The 20018-nt window shown below is 39.9% G+C and overlaps 5 protein-coding genes across 6 annotated transcripts; 3 read left to right on the top strand and 2 right to left on the bottom strand.

Annotated features, from left to right (window-relative positions):
* The first annotated feature begins 979 nt into the window (after positions 1-979).
* LOC137720056 (serine carboxypeptidase-like) lies at positions 980-4639 on the top strand. Its single transcript, XM_068459060.1, has 9 exons — positions 980-1413; positions 1692-1860; positions 2188-2307; positions 2545-2688; positions 2775-2925; positions 3255-3343; positions 3469-3727; positions 3844-3977; positions 4117-4639. Exons 1-9 carry the CDS (start codon positions 1061-1063, stop codon positions 4243-4245), a joined length of 1548 nt encoding a protein of 515 aa, XP_068315161.1. The 5' UTR covers positions 980-1060; the 3' UTR covers positions 4246-4639.
* A 507-nt stretch (positions 4640-5146) lies between these two features.
* LOC137721044 (uncharacterized) lies at positions 5147-7973 on the top strand. The gene is made up of 8 exons (XM_068460164.1): positions 5147-5385; positions 5692-5765; positions 6049-6090; positions 6474-6515; positions 6691-6774; positions 7263-7350; positions 7577-7674; positions 7762-7973. Exons 1-8 carry the CDS (start codon positions 5187-5189, stop codon positions 7786-7788), a joined length of 654 nt encoding a protein of 217 aa, XP_068316265.1. The 5' UTR covers positions 5147-5186; the 3' UTR covers positions 7789-7973.
* A 745-nt stretch (positions 7974-8718) lies between these two features.
* On the bottom strand, positions 8719-10854 carry LOC137720988 (U11/U12 small nuclear ribonucleoprotein 31 kDa protein-like). The gene is made up of 2 exons (XM_068460118.1): positions 9902-10854; positions 8719-9014 (listed from the first exon to the last, which is right to left on the bottom strand). The coding sequence occupies exon 1, from the start codon at positions 10771-10773 to the stop codon at positions 9985-9987; it is 789 nt and encodes a 262-aa protein (XP_068316219.1). The 5' UTR covers positions 10774-10854; the 3' UTR covers positions 8719-9014; positions 9902-9984.
* Positions 10855-11962: 1108 nt separating this feature from the next.
* Positions 11963-13847, top strand: LOC137720907 (uncharacterized). Its single transcript, XM_068460028.1, has 2 exons — positions 11963-12119; positions 12830-13847. Exon 2 carries the CDS (start codon positions 12857-12859, stop codon positions 13646-13648), a length of 792 nt encoding a protein of 263 aa, XP_068316129.1. The 5' UTR covers positions 11963-12119; positions 12830-12856; the 3' UTR covers positions 13649-13847.
* Positions 13848-14265: 418 nt separating this feature from the next.
* LOC137720821 (protein FLOWERING LOCUS D) lies at positions 14266-18963 on the bottom strand. 2 transcript variants are annotated; one of them, XM_068459927.1, is made up of 5 exons: positions 17121-18963; positions 15767-16528; positions 15622-15667; positions 15373-15494; positions 14266-15086 (listed from the first exon to the last, which is right to left on the bottom strand). In XM_068459927.1, the coding sequence occupies exons 1-5, from the start codon at positions 18865-18867 to the stop codon at positions 15052-15054; spliced, it is 2712 nt and encodes a 903-aa protein (XP_068316028.1). In that variant the 5' UTR covers positions 18868-18963; the 3' UTR covers positions 14266-15051. The 2 variants fall into 2 exon arrangements, with proteins under 2 accessions (XP_068316028.1, XP_068316029.1); XM_068459928.1 differs by having other exon boundaries at positions 15373-15491.
* Positions 18964-20018: the final 1055 nt, after the last annotated feature.

The following is a 20018-nucleotide window of genomic DNA, read 5'->3' as shown; positions in this document are numbered from 1 at the left end:
TCTCCTATCTTCATCCCCAATTTATTTGCAAAACTAGCCCATCCAATCTCCGTCCACGCGTGGCTCAAAATACTAAACGTGTAGGGTTTTATCATAAAAAGTCTTGTTATTAGTTGCAGCGGGGTTAGGATATTTAAACTCTTATTTTCATAGAAATATGACTGATGTGAGATATTTCAATACCTTCTCATGTGGGACCCAATTAATGAGTTACACGTGGAAGATCCACATATCGACAACCAAAGTCAAGGGGACTCACCCTACATGTGTGGCCAAAGGACCCACCATTATCGCGGGGGCCAAGGAGATCCACCAATCATGTGGTAATACAGCACGAGTCTGCTCTCTAACTCTAATATCATGCTGAATAGGCTGGAGCACCTCTTTCTTTGTGTAGCATTACCATGTTGGATAAAATACTTCTTTTTACAAAAATACAATCAATGTAAGATATTTCAACACTTATATAATTATAATTTGTCAGCACATGAATCAACCGCTAACAATCGTTCATGAACACAATTGATGCAAACGTAATTTTGTATGACAGCTCTGTCCTATACGACGGCCCTATCCAAGAATCCCTCCAGCATGAGGTCGGTACAACTTCTCCTTCACGTGATGTGAATGAAGGCCATGGAAAGGAATCATCCCCAACCTCAAAAGCCACCTCTGTCGCGTGCACTCCTCTAACAGTATGCCGCTTTACACGTAATTTCAACCCCACCTTCCTTCTTTCCGTTTTTATTTTTAATTTAAAGCAACTCCTTTGTCGCAAGCGAAAGCAACCAGGTCCAAATCCCCTGCATCCCCTTCCACAGGACTACCACCAAAACTCCAATAAACGGACCCCACAGAGCCAAAATCCAACGTCCCAGATCCGTTCAATTTCTGTACCTGCGATAACCGGAAACTTCCACGAACCCACTCGCCCCAACAACTTAACAGTCCACCTATAAATTGTCGTACCACGCGACTGTTAGTTACCGCCTGGCGCCTTCTTCTCCCCGGGAAATCTCTCTCTCTCTCTCTCTCTAGCCAAAACGTAGACGCACAAGCTATGGAACGCACGAATTCTCTCCTCCCTCACCTCGTCACCTTTCTCTCTCTTCACCTCCTCCTCCTACTTTTCTCTCCGATCGCCGCTGCCAAGCTCACGAACCCTCTCGGGCTCGCCAGGTCCAGCTTCCCGTCCGTGCACGCGAAGCAGCTGATCAGAGCCTTCAATCTCTTCCCCGAGGAAGACATCAACATCATCGACGGCCCCGATTCCTCGACCGCCGCCGTCGCCGACGCGCCGAGGCTCGTCGAGAAGCCACTCAGGCTCCCCAACCTCATTGAATCCGGAGTCTCCGTCGAGGACCTCGGCCACCATGCCGGGTACTTCAAGATCGAGCATTCTCATGCCGCCAAGTGAGCTTCTTAATCTCTTTGAATGTCGTTGTTTTTATGATACTTTGAACTGTTAAGTCGTGCTGCATCGTGAATTTGGAGTATTTAGGGGGTTTTATTTTGATTTCATTTGAATTTTAGGGTTTTATGCGGAAATTTTATGCTTAGCTGGGCCTTAATTTAGGAAAATAGGACCTCAAATTTGTTAAATTATGCGGAATTTTGGATTTTTTTGGCTTGTATAGTGAATGTAGCTGCTTGCTTGGTGTTCTTACTATTCAATTTGTGTGGTAATGTAGGATGTTCTATCTCTTCTTCGAGTCTCGCACCAACAAGAAGGACCCTGTTGTTATTTGGTTGACTGGCGGTCCGGGGTGCAGCAGTGAATTGGCTGTATTTTATGAAAATGGTCCTTTCACGATTGCAAATAACTTGTCCCTTTTGTGGAACGATTATGGCTGGGATAAGGTATCCATATGAGACTCTCTGTCAATTGACTAGTTCATTTTTGCCAACGTTGTACGTATATTGAAAATTGGTAGTTGTACTTGTTGTCCTTGCCCCTTATGTGGTAACATTTTCTTGTAATTATCGTTCATGGAACCTTTTTCTAAATCATGTTGCACCGGTATGAAACTGACTCGTAAGCACGTCTTCACTTATATTTACTTGTCCCTGCATGATATCTGAGGCCGTCACTAATTTAGAGGCATCCTGCTTCAGTAAGACATGTCGGTTCTTTCTTCATTTTCCTGAGAGGTAACCTTTTTTTTTTCACATTTTCCTGTTTTGCAGGCATCTAATCTTCTGTATGTTGACCAGCCTATTGGGACTGGCTTCAGTTATAGTAGTGACAAACGTGACATTCGTCACTCTGAAGATGGTATTAGTAATGACCTTTATGACTTCTTACAGGTGTGTCATTTATCCTTCACTTCTAAAGCAGTAATTTATTAAGTGTAATGGAAGTAATACGTGTGTGTATATCTATATATTAATTTCAATGTCAAACTTAACTGCAGTGTTTTTTAGGAGAAAACCTGCATGATTTTTATCTGGAGAATTTTGGAAGAAAGCAAACTTCTTAGATGTTTAAGGTTTATTATTGTAATGAATAGTAGCATGACTTATTGTGCCTTTCAATGATGTTAGGCCTTCTTTGCCGAGCACCCTGAGTTGGCAAAGAATGACTTTTTCATAACTGGAGAATCATATGCTGGACACTATATTCCAGCTTTTGCTGCTCGAGTCCACAAAGGAAACAAAGCCAAAGAAGGAATCCATATAAATTTGAAGGTACATATCTCAAGTATTACCTTGTTTTGAGAATTGTAACGGGTCATTTCGTGGTTTAATAAATTTAGAAAAAACTTGTTGAACAGGGATTTGCCATTGGCAATGGGCTTACTGATCCTGCAGTCCAGTATAAGGCTTACACAGATTTTGCGTTGGACAATGGCTTAATCACAGCAACTGAATATAATCGTATTAACAAAGTGCTTCCAGTTTGTGAAATGGCTATAAAGCTCTGTGGTAAGTGACATATTTTAGTGGCCCCTTCCTCATTTTCTGGTTCCCTTTTTTCAAATCTCTATTAGCTTCTCCTTAAGTTTAGACCCTAAGACATGCAAATTTGTTAATTAGAATTTGCAGTTCTTTTGATCGTTTTCATGTCAACATGGTGGGGGTGGCCCCTTTCTCTTTTATTGTATCCCATCTTTATGTATTTTTTCCTCTTTTCTAAGCTATGATTTTTTTATTTTTTTTAATTTTTTTTTATTACGCAAGCGTGTCTTTACATATTAGCCAATTAGTTGGTGCTTTTGTAAATATTAATAAACATGTACTTCCGGTTTTTTCAGGCACTGATGGTACAGTCTCTTGCATGGCTTCATATTTTGTTTGCAATACCATATTCAGTAGCATCATGGCGAAGGCCGGAAACATAAATGTAAGAACATCAGTTACTCATCATTGACAGAATGATTGCTCTTTAAACATTACGTTGTCATTTGGTATTCCACTATTGATCTGAAGTTTGATGGGAGTTTTTACTAATTTATTATGAATATGCAGTACTATGACATCAGACAGAAGTGTGAGGGGAGCCTTTGCTATGACTTCTCAAACATGGAGAAATTCCTGAACCTGAAGCCTGTTAGAGAGTCACTTGGAGTTGGGGACATCGAATTTGTTTCATGCAGCTCTACAGTGTATGAAGCCATGCTGGTGGACTGGATGAGGAACCTCGAAGTGGGCATCCCCACTCTTCTCGAGGACGGAATCCAACTGCTTGTGTATGCAGGAGAATATGATCTAATCTGCAACTGGCTTGGTAGGTCTTTAGGTTTTGTTTGATACGACATGCCAAACCACCTATCATTAATATTATTATCTTTTAATTTGTGATGTGTAATTCTTACCCATAGCATATAAATTTGTATGTGATAGGTAACTCAAGATGGGTCCATGCCATGGAATGGTCTGGTCAGAAACAGTTTGTAACTTCTCCGGAAGTTCCTTTTGTTGTCGATAATTCAGAAGCAGGAGTTCTCAAGAACCATGGGCCTCTTAGCTTCCTTAAGGTCTCTTTCTCTCTCCTTCCTCACTTACCTGGGTTTCCATCTCTCACATATCTGCATTTCTCTCTATCCATAGACGTTGATTAATTACCGATCCCGATTGCTGAACTAGTTATGTGTTACGTTGTCTTGCAACAAACAGGTCCATGATGCCGGCCACTTGGTTCCGATGGACCAGCCCAAGGCTGCACTGGAGATGTTGAGGAGGTGGACTCGGGGATCAATTGCTGAATCCGCAGGTGAACCAGAAAAACAGGTTGCTCAGATGTGATTTTACGCCGCAACATGAACGGAGTGAAGAGTATAGGATGGATTTCCGTGGTTTCTCAATGCGCTTGTAAATATTTTGCCTAGGCTGGTGAAGCTAATAGCGTTTCTAGACAATGCGCTATGTTTGCTTGCAGTATTTTAAGATGCATAAGAAAGACTGCTTGTGGGCAAATATCTGATTAGTCGTCTTTTATGATCGTTCTGTTCGAAAATTTCGATAGTTCATAGTTGAACGTAATACATCCTGCAACAGCGAAGTTATGGAGCTGAAGCGGATGAAAGCATTCACCTTTGCATGCAAGGGGAGATCTTACCACACAATATGCTATGTTTGCTTACACTACTTTTAAGATGAATAAGAAAGACTGCTCGTCGATAATATATGTATTCTAACATGATTTCGCCTTCGTTTTGTTTGCAAAAGTAGGTAGTTGAACGTATTATGACCATCCAACAGAGAGCATTCACCTTTGCATACGAAGGGAGAATTTACCATAGAAGCGGAGGGATATTCCTATGCCAGGATATCTCCCGTTACGAGAATTTATTATACACTCGAGCATTTATCCCGCACACGAGAGATTTGACCTAACAAGAAGGGTTAATATAAGATTTACTCTTTGAATGCCTTTTTATATCTCTATATCGATGATATAACATCCCATGATGAGAGACATAATGATCAAGAAAAATACCTCTGTTTCATCTAAAGAATATCTCCATCTTGTTTGAGATTCCCCTCCCTCAATATCGCCACGTCACTGGAGAATAAAATACAAAAGAATTGGGAGTAACGGGTTTAAGGCCCAATTATCTCAAAGTTTGGGCCAAAATAAACCCGAAACCCGTTTACACTTCCGACCAAGTTTATCAACTCCCATGGAAACGTGTTCGTAAATTGTGGAAGCTCTGTGTAGGCACAGGACTGCAAAATCTTCTTCAATGGCAGCTTCTGCTCTGGCTTTCACTCTGAAAACTTCACTCAACAATTCTCCTCTGCTTTTTATCCCTTCAATTTCCTCAAATCCTCTACTGCCTCCAAAGATTTCAACACTTTCTTCTTCTTCGTCGTCGGAAAATCACAGAAGCCATCAGTTGAAGCTCCTCAAGAGCACCCCAAGAGCCTCTTCTGAAAGAGAAGGTGCTCAATTTCTGCTGCTCCTCAACATTTTTGTTGTTGGAACTCTGTTGAATTCAGTTTTTGAAGCTAAACTGTAAATCTTTTCGATAACGAAAAAGAAATGGATTGGCTTTGGGATTTACTTGAAACCTTATCACTCAAAAATCACTAGCATAGTCTAAACTGAGCTTGAACAAGGGACATTGAATTCCCGAGAGTCGAACCTAAGACCTATAAGCGGAGATGAATATCACTAGACGTTGTACTATGTGACATATTGCTTAATTATCACTGCTTTTGTTTAATTTTCTTTTTACAACTTTACAGGAGTTCCTAGTGAGTTGATTGAAGATTCAAAATTCGTTCCTCTAAACGCAGATGAAATGATATTTGGTCCACCTGTAAGTTGCGGTTAGTTTCGCTCCAGTTGTTTTCGATCATAACAGTATGCCAATGTCTCTATATATTTTTGCAAGCATGCCCTTCAATTTAAAGACAAGAATTGATGACAGTCTTGTTTTGATTGAAGAAACGAGCTTTCGAATCAGAGATCGAATTCCCACTTTAGAATCTGATTTTGCAAGAAATTGCAAATGTAAATCATTGATCTGTTTATAGATGTATGCCGATCAATGATATTACAATTACTAATGAGGTTGAAGATTCAAACTTTCTCGTTTCTAGGCTTTGTTATTGTTGGGGTTTGAAGTGGAGGAAGCTGAGAAGGTAACTTGTTTTCCATCTATTTACTTTTCTTGTTTCTGAAGAGTTTATTTGTCTTGACCAATGCATTTTCAATTCTCCATCTGAACGTTCATGCTTGCCGTATGATCGATCATATGGGGCAGTGCAGGATCTCTTCAAGATCTATATAGTAGTAAGAAATTTCTACGAAGATCAATAGGTTATGGACTGAAGTTAGTGAATCTTAGAAAGCTAGAGAACATTCTGACATTGCTGCTTTCAAAAGTTTTAAAACCAGTTTTCTGAAACCGCTGCAAGTAACGTTCATCTCAGAGCGTTGCTGGTTGTACTTATAAATGGCTAGTGCTACACCTATGAATCATGGTTTGCACTCATTGTGTTATCTTATGTGTCTTCTCGTGCAGATCCAACAGTTTTTGAAACAACTAGACGGAGAATTCCTCAAGGTAATCTTGTATATTTGTTACTATGTTCGTTCCCTGTGGACGTTTACCTTTACAAGGTTGACCTACAAAATCGAAAACAGCAGCCAATCAATCGTACTGATACCATAATGATAAGGGAAATATGTCTGATTTCTTCACATGTTTGCCATTTTTCTGTTTAATGTTGTTAATGTAGGTTATTTATTGTACTGAAGACATGATCACTCGTTCACTTTGGGACGCGATGAATACAAGCCAGCCGAATTTGGAAACATTACAGGTTGAAAATCTCCACCTTGCTAATTACTAGTTCTTGCTGAAAACCGTACGTTGAATACTGGTCATCTAAAATTCATGTCTGTTTGATGAACTTTGGAAATGCAAAATTTAAAACATCTGGACATCTGAAGATACTCTACTTTGGCCTCCATGCTCGTGTTGTTATAATCTAAAGTATGTTTTCATCATCATAGCAGTTAAACTAATTAAAATTTTCCATCTATTCCCTAGTTTCTTTCTGTTCACGAAGTACTTAAGGCATCAGTTTACAAATCGTTTTAATGTTTAGTAATTTCATGCAAAATTAGTCAACAAAAGATGCGGTTTAGCATTTAAGCGCAGTGGAGCGGAGGCTACACAGTAATTATCTTTTAGATGAAACAACGGGTTTAGGGAGCTTACAAATTGAAGGATTATTAGCTCTTACCTGACCTGATAAGTAGGAAACTTGTAGCTGGTCTCCTGCAGTTGACATGTTCTGCTCTGCAGATTGCTAAGCCGCTGCCACGAATCTGTTTCTTCTCTGGTCTCAGTGGGGAGGAGATGATGGTGTTCATTGATTCTTTCCCAGAATCAGGTACCTTTAAGTTTCTCCATCCATCAAATAACTAGTTATTTAGCGGAAGACATTTGTATGTATTTAAGCAACATATACTCGTTCTTGTACCCCCGTATCGCTTCCTGCTTTTCTTATTTACTGCTCTCAGTATGTATTTAACTACTGAATTACCGTTCTCTGTTTGAAGACATTTGTCATGTCCATTTCCATACTGGCGTAACGGCGTTACTCTTTTGATATACAGGACTCGAACCAGCCATTTTTGCGGCTCTTGTTCCCAACAGTGCCGATAAACCTCTGGCGGAGTTGATAGAAGAGATCGTGGGGGACCATGAAATGCTAGTGAGTCTATTTTCTTGCCCCATTCCTAAATATACGAAAATCATCGGTCTTTCATTTAACCGGCAATACATTTTTATCTCCACGCAGACTGCGAAAGAAAAGGAAAATGCATAGGCTATGCGGATTCGACCATTCAAGATTCAGTTTTGTTTTTGCGCTTGAAATTTGCTTCTAGTTTATGCAATGTTTACATTAGAGAGGTAATGTAATCTTCAAAGTTATTGGAATTCTCGGTTTTGTAGCTCAAGCGATTATGAGTATTTACCCTGCACCCGAACTCCTAGGTTCGATTCCCCCCACTCCATTATCGCTTGTAGAAAGAAAGTTATTGGAATTCTCACAATTATATTGACTCTATAGAAACCCTCTTGGTATAAATCATGCCACTCCCCTAACGTGAACGAGAAGTCATTTGATTTCGCTACCGACCAAATTTGTGATCAGATATGCAGAGAACAGAAAATTCAACCTGAACTTGCCTCATCATAAGTTTCTTGCTCCTTTTATTTGTCCGAGTTTTGTCCGAGTTTACGTAACTTAAAGGAATTTAATAGAAGAGAAAATTGAAGTTTGGTATTGCTGTGCTTTGAAAAAAAATTACTTCTGCTGTACTATGAGAATAAACTCATTTTTGCTGCTTCACGTTTTCAACTTTTTTTTTCACCAAAAACTGTGAAAATAAGCTGTTTTTAAGTGTTTACCAAACACTTTTTTGAACTTAGCTTTTTTTTATATCCACTTTTTATAAAAACACCTCAGTACTAAACCAATACGAATTCAGCCCAACTTCACTCATAAATCATCGTGGTAACTTTATGTCCACCACTCTATTTCGATTGTATTACCGTTGAAGAAATGCTCACAAGCACTCATAAATCTTCATGGTGGCAACAATAGCGGCGCCAACAGCAGTGGTGGTGACGCCAGCGGCAATGGTGAGGGCATGATGGTGGTGCCAATTCTAGCGTGCGGTTCTTGGGGGTATAGAGGTAGCAATGATGGCAGCGGTGGCCGTGACGACAACACTGGCGGTGGCGTAATTAGTTGTGAGTTCCAAATTATATCTTTTTATATTTTAAATGAAATTTCAGGGTGTCCCTGCATACAAAACGGGTATAAATATACAACCCTACAAATCAAAGAGAAATGGAAACTGCAACCATACAAACCTTCTTATACAACTATATGAATGAGTGATAAAAAAATAAAAAGCTATGGCATAACACAAGAGGAAGCATTTCCGTTGCAAGTGCCGAAGCGATCCAAGCTATCAGCAACTCGACCGCATTGCAAATCAGCTATGATCAATTTGATACGATGATGAATGTTTCGCCTATCTCCTGCAAAAAGCATTAGAACCCGTATGAACATGAGAACCTTGGTGTTTAAGAGGCTAGCCCTAAACTCCGCAAATCCAATCAAGCATAACAATTTGTCTATGTTATGCCTTTTGACGCCCTCTCCACCCAGCTAACAAGATAAGGGGACGGAAAGGGCTTTAAAAGCATGAACGCGTAGGACGAGTTAGAACCCGTATGAACATGAGAACCTTGGTGTTTAAGAGGCTAGCTCTAAACTCCGCAAATCCAATCAAGCATAACAATTTGTCTGTGTTATGCCTTGTGACGCCCTCTCCACCCGGCTAACAAGATGAGGGGGCCGAAAGGGCTTTAAAATACAAAGTTTTCTGAAAATAAAAGGTGAAGTCGAATTTTCTCCTAACTTGAATGAAGAGTTCGAATCAACATTTGATTTCATTAGCGACCAACTTCTAATTAGATATGCTATGTCACGGTTTTCTTCTTGTTTTAGGTTGTTCAAGTTTTACATAGCTTCTTCCAAAAAGGAAATACTCTATGATCTAAGAAAACTCATGCACCGGGGAAATGTGGAAACACAATGGATGCTCGAAGCTATGATCAGATCGTACAATGTGGAAATATTATGCCATGACCCCATATGAAAATTAACAAAATGCATTTATTGCATAGCTTTAAGTATTTGTATGCAACAAGCAAAGCTATTTGATCATGCATTTCAAATCAACACAAATCGAAGCAAACTGCAACGAAATTTATGATCAAATCCCACATAATGTAAAACTGCAACTACATTACTACTCTGTTGCTCAGCTCAACCAGCATCAAATCGACTACTTTTCTCAATCAAAAACAGCACAAACTGAACAAATTATCGAAACATAAATCAAAAAACAAAAAGAACATACCTTGAACGATGCCCCATTTGAAATCCTCCATTTCCAAACAAAACCCACCTCCCAAATCCAGCTGAAACCCTTCACCAAATCACTCAATCTTCATCATCGTTGTCACTCTCATCACTAAAGTAACCAGCTTTCTTCGTAACCTTCTTCCTCTTCTTCTCCTCCGCCTCCTCCGCTGCCAACCGCAACCTCAAATCAGCCCCATCATCCACCACCGACGCCCAATTATCATCCTCAAACTTCTCACCACCACTATCATACTCCTCCTCGTCCACAGGCGCCGCCCCGCTGCCATTACCACTACCACCACCACCACCACCACCACCGCCACCTCTCTTCACCCGCTTCGGCGGCGGCCGCTCCCTGGGCCCCAGCTGGTTCTTCGGGCACTCGTACGACAAGTGCCCCTCCTCGCCGCACTCATAGCATCGGCTCTTGTCCTTGTACTCCCTCTTCCGAATGAACTCGGTGGCCCGGCCGTTGTCAGCCGCGATGGAGGCGGATAGCTTTCTCCCGTTAAGTATCTTCCCGTGCATCTCACTCGCCGCCGCGGAAGCATCGGTGCGGGACACGAATTGGACGAAGGCGACGCCGCGGCTCTGGCGGGTCTCGCGATTTTTGAGGACGGTGACTCGGGCGATCTTGCCGAAGTGGGAGAAGAGGGTGTGGAGGTCCGAATTGGTGAGGGAATAGTCGAGGTTGGAGACGTAGAGGGTCGATTTCGATGGTGCTAGGCTTCCTGAGCCGGACGCACTTAGCGGTTTTTGGTTTTTGGGTTTTTGGGTTTGTGGGGCGGAGGAGGCGTAGCGGTAGTAGAAGGTGTCGTCTTCGTCTTCATCGCTGCTGTTCTTCTTCTTCCTCCTCTTCTCCGCCATTGTCGATCTCACTCTCGAAGCTCCCAAATTTCAGTCAGAGCCTTTGTTTTTTCTTTTGTGAAATCCTTTACCAACGCCCTTGAACTATGGATACTTGTTACATTTGGCCCTTCAAATTTTTTATTTTAGTATTAAGCCCCTTAAATTTGCAATTGATTTCTATTCCAGTCAATTGTCACCATTATCTTTCACTCTGCCCTCCATACTTTTAATGGGCAATCAATAGTCTTCAATTGACAAATGGTTGCAGTTTTGGTCACACTTTTAAAAACTCTCTTGTGATCAAATTTGGTTGTGAAAAGTTTACGTTGCCCTTCATTAATCAAAAAGGAAATAAAAATGCAAAGATATCCTAACGACATCCAACGACACTCTTTTTTTATCAGTTTAAACTATTCCAGTTCAATGACTAGGAAAGTGTTTTGTTTTGTTTTGCTCTTGGTGGCGACCCCTTCGCAATTGAGTGTTTTGTTTTGCATGTGGTGGTTAAAAAATGAAGGAGACAGTTTCTTGAACTAATAAATGTTGTCAGTGCTATGTTTTAAAATCTGAGTTAGAGGATATAATTTGGTGTCGTTAGCGCGTTGCTATGTTTTTCTTCTTTACTGGTTAATGAAGTTGGGGGGTGTCATTAGGTATTGTTAGGCCTCACTGCATTTTCTTTTCCTTTTTGATTAATGAAGGGCGATGTGGAGTTTTGAAGTCCAATTTGTTCACAAGAGCAGCTTATCAAAAATGTGATCAAAAGTACAACTATTTGTCAAAATAGAAAAAATTCATTGAAATAAGATCACTTGTATGAAAAAAAAAAAAAAAAAAAAAAAAAAACAACAACAACAACATAATAGACACGAACCATGTGTATTTCACAGATTTAAATCTTATCCAGATTCAAATTGTGGAAATCCTAAGGATACTCACATCTTATCCATTCATTATGCATCGTGCAGTAAAAAATTATTTAATTTTTTTAATTTAAAATTAAATATAAATAGTACCTGACGAAAACTGTACAATGAACTACCAAGATCCCAGTGAATCCGGAGAGGGACTAGTCCAATTTTCCCCTTTCGTTTTGCCTATATCGGTTAATCCCACGTGGAGAGCACGTGAGATTGTCAAATCCAAAAAAAATAAATAAAACAAAAAGAAAAAAGTGGATTGTTTTGAGTGGTGGTTGGGTTATGAATGGACAGATGGAGAGATATCATCATCGGATTTACAGAATTGCTGTCTCCCGAACAAATATGCAGCTGCGAACAAAGCTTCAGGCGATTCAAAACCAGATTATTCTTCTGCAATAACACACCACCTCACTAGGGTTTTCCTCTGACCTACTACTAAAGGTACCCATGTTTTTTTGCTCATATCTTTCGTATTTGTTAGTTCTTCAGCTTTCTGTTTGGATAAATCAATGAAAAATCGGATTCTGGGAATTGGGTATTGGATAATTTGTTGTTTCCTGAGATGGGTATTGATTGGAATTTGAAATCTTTAATTTTTGTCTTTTGGGTCAATGGTTTCGTATTTTCGGTATGCGTAATGATTTGGAAGACAATAGGCAAGTAATTTGATTCGAAATCTGCACGCGAAAGATCGAAAATAATCTGTAAGAAAATTGATGGGGTGGAGTGGAGAATGACTATTTTGGAGTGCCAATCTGCTCCCCAAGAATATCAGGTCGCCGATAAATTTATCAATGTAGGCAGTTGAAATATAAGTTCTTGTTTTACAGTTGAGTTATCATTGACTTGGCGCAAAACCGAGCTCAACGGCGTTCTAGGATTCATAAAGCCGACTCCACTTAGTGGGATAAGGCTTTGTTGTTGTTTTACAGTTGAGTTCGTTCTACACATCTTGAACTGCATTTGATTTTTAAACCACAATAGTATAGATTAGTAAAGATGGCTCTCGAGTGCCTTTCGTTGTTTAATTTGTGTATACATTAGTAAAGACGCACGAAGCCACAAAGTGAATCTACGGCATTGATTTATTATTTTCAGGTTTACCATTTAACTTTTCTGACTGTCAATCTTCAATTTTTTGACAAAAACAGTGATGAACTGCCTTTGGCTATGAAAAGATGCATGAATTCTCCACCGCGGATGGCTTTATGGAGATAACTGAAGGCTTGGGAGAGATGATTAGCTACATTGCAAACGAACCGTCAGTAGGGCTTTTTTATATTCAGCAGCATGTACAAAATGCAGCGCCCAATCTCGTTAGTCTTAGAAGTAATGTTGTGGAAAAGTCTCGTCAAACAGCTTTGCACACCGAGGATTCAGAGGATTCCATAGCTACGGTGAGATCAATGAAAGAATGTGGGGTCCCCATTGCCGATGAGATGAGTAAAGATATAAAGAAATCTCTAGCACTTATGTCAACAAAGAAGCCGAAGAGAGGTGTAATCCATAAGCAAACATCAGGTTTTCAGATGGGAAGAACAAGCTCTTGGAAGCCAACAAGTTGGGTTCGTAACCCAAGCGATGCCCAACAGGATACTGAAAGAGGTTATTTTTCTAATGTGATCAAATCTGCCAGACAAAAAGCAAGTGGTTTCAAGTGGCCGCAACGTGATCCTGAAGAATTAACACAGACCTCTTATTCTAACCCATCACTATCGGTTGCTTCTGCAAGCACCAGTTCATCTATGCTGCCGGATGTAGAAGCTGAGGAGTTGCCCTTGTCGAGTCCTGTTGCTGACGAACCACAAGAAGAACAAGCTGATGAGAGCTTGTCGACTCCTCATTTATTACCAATGGCAGAAAACTATGATGAATTCAAGGCTGATAAAGAAAATAAGCTAAAGGAGTGGTTGGAAGGAGCCGGTAACCTAGATAATTGCAGAGCAACAAGCGATGCGGCAAGATTTTAGCTTGTCAATGTTACGATACTGAAAGAGCTTTAGCCTGTGCATACTGTCGCGTGTTATTTTCTATGGGTGGTAATGTACACATGGTATTCGATTATTATGTATACTGTAAGAGCTTACGGTATTTGATTATGATGTGTGAATAGAGTATAATGTGGATCGGCTATAAGGAATCTTGAATTCCGTCGTGGCAGGAGTTGTATATCCGCTGTGACTCACTCCATCTTGTATCGCAAAAAAACTAATGAAAAAGGCTTGAAAACTTTGAGTTTTAACGATCAAGACAATATAAAGGGTAAAATGAATAGTATCATAATTGACATTTTAGTGTAAAAATATAGTTTTTCGTTAAAGTGAACAATACCGGAAACTTTTTGTTAAAGTTCCCCTTGTATCGTAGGCTCGTGGCATTGTTGTGCTCTTGAAGGATGCACCGAGTCAAATTCAATGTAAAGCTAATGGATCGAAATGTGAGAGAGTTTTCTTATCAACAATTATCGTCCATGAGATTTGTCATCCTTGAACTGCAAAAGGTTAATAAGAATTCCCGTCCCAAATCCTCAAGAACGTCACGCCCAAAACCTAATTAATCATTCCATTGCTTTAGAAAAATGCTTCTTGCATCTTATCATATAAAATCTTGTCTAAATAGTAGTACAAGGAAAATCGTAAAATCATGATCAGAAATCTGTTTACATTGTTTTGCAGTTCGGGTTAAAAATCAAGAGTGTAAATCCACGAAGATTGCTTCCTTCACATATTAACCGAACAAGTTGTGGAACTGGAAAGATCACAACTCAAGTATCATTCCACCAGCCAACAATCACTGGCGTCTCATAATTAAAGCCTCGGCGATGGGCAGCACCCGATTCTGCTCACCGCAATCTGCTTGGCGACAATTGTCAGAAAGTAGGTATAATGGAGGCATTGTTCATGAGGTTCATCTGAAGTCCTAGGACAAACATGTCACCATGATTCTTATCTCCATTTTATTCAGGCTTGTTGAAAGACCGGGACCGAGTTGCTCTTCCTCAATCTTCAACTGGATGCCACATTTCTCTTTGGCCTCAGTGGTAGAGAGCAAGCGGCACAAATTTCTTTACAATTGGGAATGGCAGCAGTGGTAATCCAGCAAAAGAACATGCTGAGCAGAATATAGATCTTGCGAGGCTGGTAGCAGAAACTTGGTATAAAGTCTTCATGGTGGACGGCCACTAATCACGTACTCAAAAGTGAATGGGAACCGTCCCATATATTGGGCCAAAGCGTGTGCACCAGAAGGGCCAACTACCAAGGCCAACGGATATAAATCTCAAAGCTACAAAATGTAAAAATGCTCACTGATATTCCACGTTCGAGGTAAAGAAAATTTGATGATATCTCACCGCTCAACAGAAAAAGTTCATCTAGTCATTCTTCAACATGTCAGAATCGTTTTGCCCTAACAAAATACGGAAAACAATATGAGATGTTTATCGGCAGAAAGTATTATTGAATTTGAAAAACTAATGCAGAAGAAAGATACAAATTTAAATGCATTCAACTGAGAAAAAGTAAAGAACAAAACTTAAGAAAAAGAGAGACAAACTTAAAGATTAAGGGAAGAAAAAAGAAATCAAGGACTTTCTTGCACGCCGGCATAACAAATGGGAAGACAATTCGGTACCACTAAATCGTTTAATATGCATAGAGTGATAAAAATATGTAAAGGACCTCCCCAAGTTTACCTGGACCAAGTGTGCTGGGGGGAGCCTGACTTGTGGTAGTTTCGTCTGACACTTTACCATTAACCAAGTTTGAATTAGCAGAAGGGGCTGACCCATTACCAGCGCGTATTATTTTGGCCCTTCTGGGAAAATAAAGAAAAATAACAAGAGAATAAATTGATAAATTAATCGAGTATAAGAGATTTTTCTTGTGAGAAAAAAGAGACACATGAACTATATCTAAACAACACAAGATTTCAGAACACATACCTGACTAATTTTTTTTTCAAATTGCCAGCTTTCAGCTTTGATGTCCCTACAAAACCACTTTAATTGTTATTCCCATTTCTACAGTCTAATAATTCGCACATTTTTAAGGAAACCATACAGATAAAAAACAGAATTAACCACTCACCGGACTTTAAAGCCAATGAAGTTGAAGCAGGTTTGCGATTACCTCTCTCAGCTTTTATCAAGGCAATTACAGAATCAGCAGTAGGCCCCAATCCTTTTCTCCCCACCAGCTTCACTCCCAGATTTTCACAGAGGTAATTTAACCTCATCTCATCACCCCCTCGCACCTCTCTGAGGTCAAGAGCCTGCTGCCTAGATAACAAAGTGTAAACATGAAGCTGCTGTTGTTGATTGAAATGTGACTGAAGCTGTTGAAAAAGTAACTTATTTGAATGCGGCTGATCAGGGTTTGAACTGTCATGACTCTTCTTTCGAGGCTCATTAAATGTCACTCTTAAAACTGCCGTCGACTTAGGATCAGCATTCCTTCGACCAAAAATAACAGAAAAACTCCCAAATTCTAAATCAGGCTCCCTAAATAAATCTGCAAGGACAGAAGCACAAGAATGGGCGTTCTTTGATGGGTTCCTGTTAATTTTTATCCTCAGGGCTCGAGCATTAGCATAGTGAGCCATATTGGCGGCTTCTCTGAGCCCACTAAGAAAGGCACCATGCATGGTTGCAGGATATCTCCGATTGGTAGCCTCACCAGCAAAGAAAAGTTGTCCATCTCCTACACTTTCTGCTAAAATATCATAATCGTCTCCTGATGCCCCTACTGCAACATTAGAATAAGACCCTAGGCTGAAGGGATCACTTCCCCATCTGGTACAGATTGTTTGGATGGGCTCTGGGACAGTAATTCCTTGTGGTTCATAAATACCTGCATTGATTTATGTCAGCACCTCATAAAAAATAACTTTATAATCAGCAGCCGCCTAATGGTTGAAATTTAGAAACTTGAAAATGCATCACCAATGATACCCAGAATAGTGATTGAGAATAGTCGTGATTAGACATGGCAAAAATCCAGAACCGGGTTTAGTGATTGTTTGTTTATTCCCAAAAAGGGAATTGTTATTAGCACTCCAAAAATCTCATTTGGCACTCCAAACTTTCTATAATTAGAAAGAAAAATACACTTGTGAGGAGTGTAGAATGAGATTTTTGAAGTGCTAATAACAATTCCCCCCAAAAATTATACATTCTAACATGTAGATCATTATCTGTTATGACAACTTCTATTCCATAACTAACTGTTGGGTTAACTATCGAACTTGAGGAACTTCATATATGTATGGGAACTACGACTTCTGAACAGATCATATAACAAAATTCTTTAAAAATGAAATCATGTTGAAACTATATGTCTTTTTGTAATTTGTAGTCAAATATACGAGAAAATAGCATCCACTTATGCCAAAAAGTCAAAGCCACAAATCATACAATCAAAGTTCAAAGAATGAAAGGATTACCCTTGAGAATCTGAATAACCCGGGTCACAGCATCTGTAGGGGGCATGGTCTCAAACTTATGTGCTGCTTCACCTGCTACTAAAGCAATCAAAAGGGGACCGCCAGCAACTGTTGCATAGCTGTAAAACAGGAAGAACTCCCCACGACGGCTTGGATCATCGGAAAGGTGGCCAAAGGTCTCAAGATCTGTGCCCCAAAACACATGAGGAAAAAGCATTGCAACCTTATTCAACAGTCCGAACCCCAACCTCTTTATTCCATCAAGCTTCCTCTGAGGCAACTCTGGATTAAACTTGATGGACCCACTCTTCAAAACCCCAAGTGGAACAGTGCACAAAGCCATATCACCCTTAAAAACCTGGTTGCCAGCAATAACCTGCACTCCGTCACTACCATACCTAACGGTATTCACCACTCTCTCATATAAAATCGGCACATTCTCTGCCAAAGCCTGCACCAGTCTTCCATTACCTCCAGGCAAGAAGCAATGGTCCCCTCCCATATCATATGGATCATCTTGGTCCCAAAATGCAAGTGACAGTTTAGATATTAACCCTGCATTTGCATATTCCAAATTTGCAAGATGCCAATTAAACAAGTTTGTCTCCTCAGCATTCACTGCATCCCAGAACGTTTCCAGTGCTGCACCAAGAGACACATCAACTGAAACACCCCCCATTAACTGCCTAAGGGTACTTGCCTTATCTAACAGACGGTTAAAAGCTGCTTCCACCTTCATATCCATATCAGGATCTACAGGCTTCCCATCTAAACTATAAAGCGGGCACTTGTCTCTCACTTTATGAAGCGCGTCACCCAACTGGCGTGCAACAATGCCCAGTGGGTTCCCTAATGTGCCAGTTAAAACACTTCCACCTAAATCCGCAGCTGCACTTACCCGAATTCCTCCCTCCATTTTCTTTGTATAAACCCGTCCACCTGCACGCTTCCTGCCTTCTAAAACAGTCACTTTAAACCCAAAACGCATCATTTGCCTGGCAGCAGCCAGACCAGCGAGCCCAGCACCAATCACAATCACATGTGGTTTACTGGGTTCAGCCGGAATCTTCTCTTTGATAGCCGGAGCAACCCCAAAGTTAATATATCCATGTGAAACTAGATACTTGTAAGTCGAGTCCAAAAGGGAATGGTAATGCTTCGGTATAGAATCAACAAACATCTCTTTAGTGACCCAATTCGACACATTTTCGCGCCATCTAGCAATTATATGGTTTCTAATGAGAATGTAATTGACCTGCTCTATTCCGCCAATAACTCGAATTACCCCGAAATCGATTTCCTCTTCAGTGAGGGAATCAGCGGGAAAACCAGCCGAGAGCGCGATCAGCGCCTCGGCTGTGGAATCCTTATTGATCACAATGATCTCATCGGAGATATCAGGCACGGTTCTTGCCGAAGAACTAGGGTTTGCTACATTATGTCTAGTCGAATGAGCTGAAATTGAACTAGAAGAAGAAGCAAGACCGTTACCATTACCGTTCAAAGCCCCGTTGGGAATCAGAGGTAGCTGAAACGACGTCGCGACGCGATGAGGCCTGCCGCGTCTTCGTTTCTTGGGGACCGAGAAGGAAAGAAGATGGGCGGAGCTAGGGTTTTCGACAGTGTTTGGGATCGGCCCTGCGATTGAATTAGGGTTAGGGATTGGGTTTTCTGGGGGCACAAAAAGGGCGAAGGGGATCGGAGGGAAGGAAGAAAAATCATCGGGGAATTCGTTTGGTGGATCCATGGCAGTCCGGTCTGGCTGTGGTGGTGGTGGGGGCGGTCAGCTGCAGGTGGTGAAGGAGAACAAAGTTGGACTGCTTGGTTTCCGGGAAAAAATTTAGCGCGGTAGTTTTGCCAAAGGGGTTTATCAGTAATTTCAAATTATTTTTCGTCTTATCAGTAAATTTCAAATTGAAATCACTTTTTCCTTTTTGGATAAATTTATTACTAATATGTTTGGGAAATGTCCCCGGTTAATAAAATTCTAAAGAATAAGGGATGTATTCAATTAAGAATTTGAGTGATTTTAATGTGTTTATAAATTCATAGATGTTTATGGAATTTAATTGATTTATAGAGATTCCATGTAAATTTTTTATTTAATTCTCTCGAAATCTCATGACGAGATGTGAGATTTGTGTATGTTTAAAATACACTACAAAATCTCTCCAATTCCCTTTAATTCCTCAACTTTATCAAATTCTTTAAAATCAATTTCTAATTGAATACACCTGTAATGTTATAAACTTCTTTAAAATCATAATTGAATATACCTAGATTTCTAAGGATTTTAATAAACTATCTTAAAATTCTAATTAAATACATATTGAATTTCAGATAATCACTTAAAATCCTGATTGAATACCCCTAGATTCATTAAAAGAATTAAAATTCCTCAAAATCCCAATTGAATACACCCTCTAAACATTAGGGTCAAATTAGTCATATTAATAAAAAGTCTTAACCATGCGCCCTATATTCGATAATTTTTTTCTCATGACCCTTGATGATGATGCTTATTACTCTATTTATCATCATTTGATGAGTTTAAGTTTCGAGATTTGTGGAGTAAATAAAACAAATATCAAAATTTAAACTCATTACAAACATATCGAAATTTAAAACTCATCCAATTATAATAAATAAATGTTCGAAACTTAAAACTCATCTAATTATAGTAAGTAAGGGTGAACATTACCGCCACTTGAGAAGGATAAGCAAAAATGCACTACTATTGTCCACCACAACAACTCTACGTAACCACGTTGGCTTTCACTTTCAATTTCTTTTGCCCAAATGGTAATGTTGCAACCATGAAAAAAAAAAATTGAAAATTTTGAAAAGATCCCTTGGTTAATAAAAAGTAAAACAATAAGGTTCGGGGATGTGATATCC

This window comes from Pyrus communis, chromosome 16, assembly GCF_963583255.1.
Source record: "Pyrus communis chromosome 16, drPyrComm1.1, whole genome shotgun sequence".
Taxonomy (NCBI): Eukaryota; Viridiplantae; Streptophyta; class Magnoliopsida; order Rosales; family Rosaceae; genus Pyrus; species Pyrus communis.
The sequence above is the reverse complement of the archived record's forward strand: the minus strand, read 5'-3'. Positions and strand labels throughout refer to the sequence as shown.

What these genes read in the sequence shown, in the direction of transcription:
- LOC137720056 (XM_068459060.1), top strand. Translation starts at nt 1,061, where the DNA reads ATGGAACGCACGAATTCTCTCCTCCCTCACCTCGTCACCTTTCTCTCT. An exon ending in ACGATTATGGCTGGGATAAG is followed by an intron (nt 1,861 to 2,187) that starts GTATCCATATGA and finishes CCTGTTTTGCAG; the next exon opens with GCATCTAATCTTCTGTATGT. An exon ending in TCTAATCTGCAACTGGCTTG is followed by an intron (nt 3,728 to 3,843) that starts GTAGGTCTTTAG and finishes TGTATGTGATAG; the next exon opens with GTAACTCAAGATGGGTCCAT.
- LOC137721044 (XM_068460164.1), top strand. Translation starts at nt 5,187, where the DNA reads ATGGCAGCTTCTGCTCTGGCTTTCACTCTGAAAACTTCACTCAACAAT. An exon ending in AAATGATATTTGGTCCACCT is followed by an intron (nt 5,766 to 6,048) that starts GTAAGTTGCGGT and finishes TCTCGTTTCTAG; the next exon opens with GCTTTGTTATTGTTGGGGTT. An exon ending in TAGACGGAGAATTCCTCAAG is followed by an intron (nt 6,516 to 6,690) that starts GTAATCTTGTAT and finishes TTGTTAATGTAG; the next exon opens with GTTATTTATTGTACTGAAGA.
- LOC137720988 (XM_068460118.1), bottom strand. Translation starts at nt 10,773, where the DNA reads ATGGCGGAGAAGAGGAGGAAGAAGAAGAACAGCAGCGATGAAGACGAA.
- LOC137720907 (XM_068460028.1), top strand. Translation starts at nt 12,857, where the DNA reads ATGCATGAATTCTCCACCGCGGATGGCTTTATGGAGATAACTGAAGGC.
- LOC137720821 (XM_068459927.1), bottom strand. Translation starts at nt 18,867, where the DNA reads ATGGATCCACCAAACGAATTCCCCGATGATTTTTCTTCCTTCCCTCCG. An exon ending in GGTTATTCAGATTCTCAAGG is followed by an intron (nt 16,529 to 17,120) that starts GTAATCCTTTCA and finishes AAATCAATGCAG; the next exon opens with GTATTTATGAACCACAAGGA. An exon ending in TTCATTGGCTTTAAAGTCCG is followed by an intron (nt 15,668 to 15,766) that starts GTGAGTGGTTAA and finishes GTGGTTTTGTAG; the next exon opens with GGACATCAAAGCTGAAAGCT.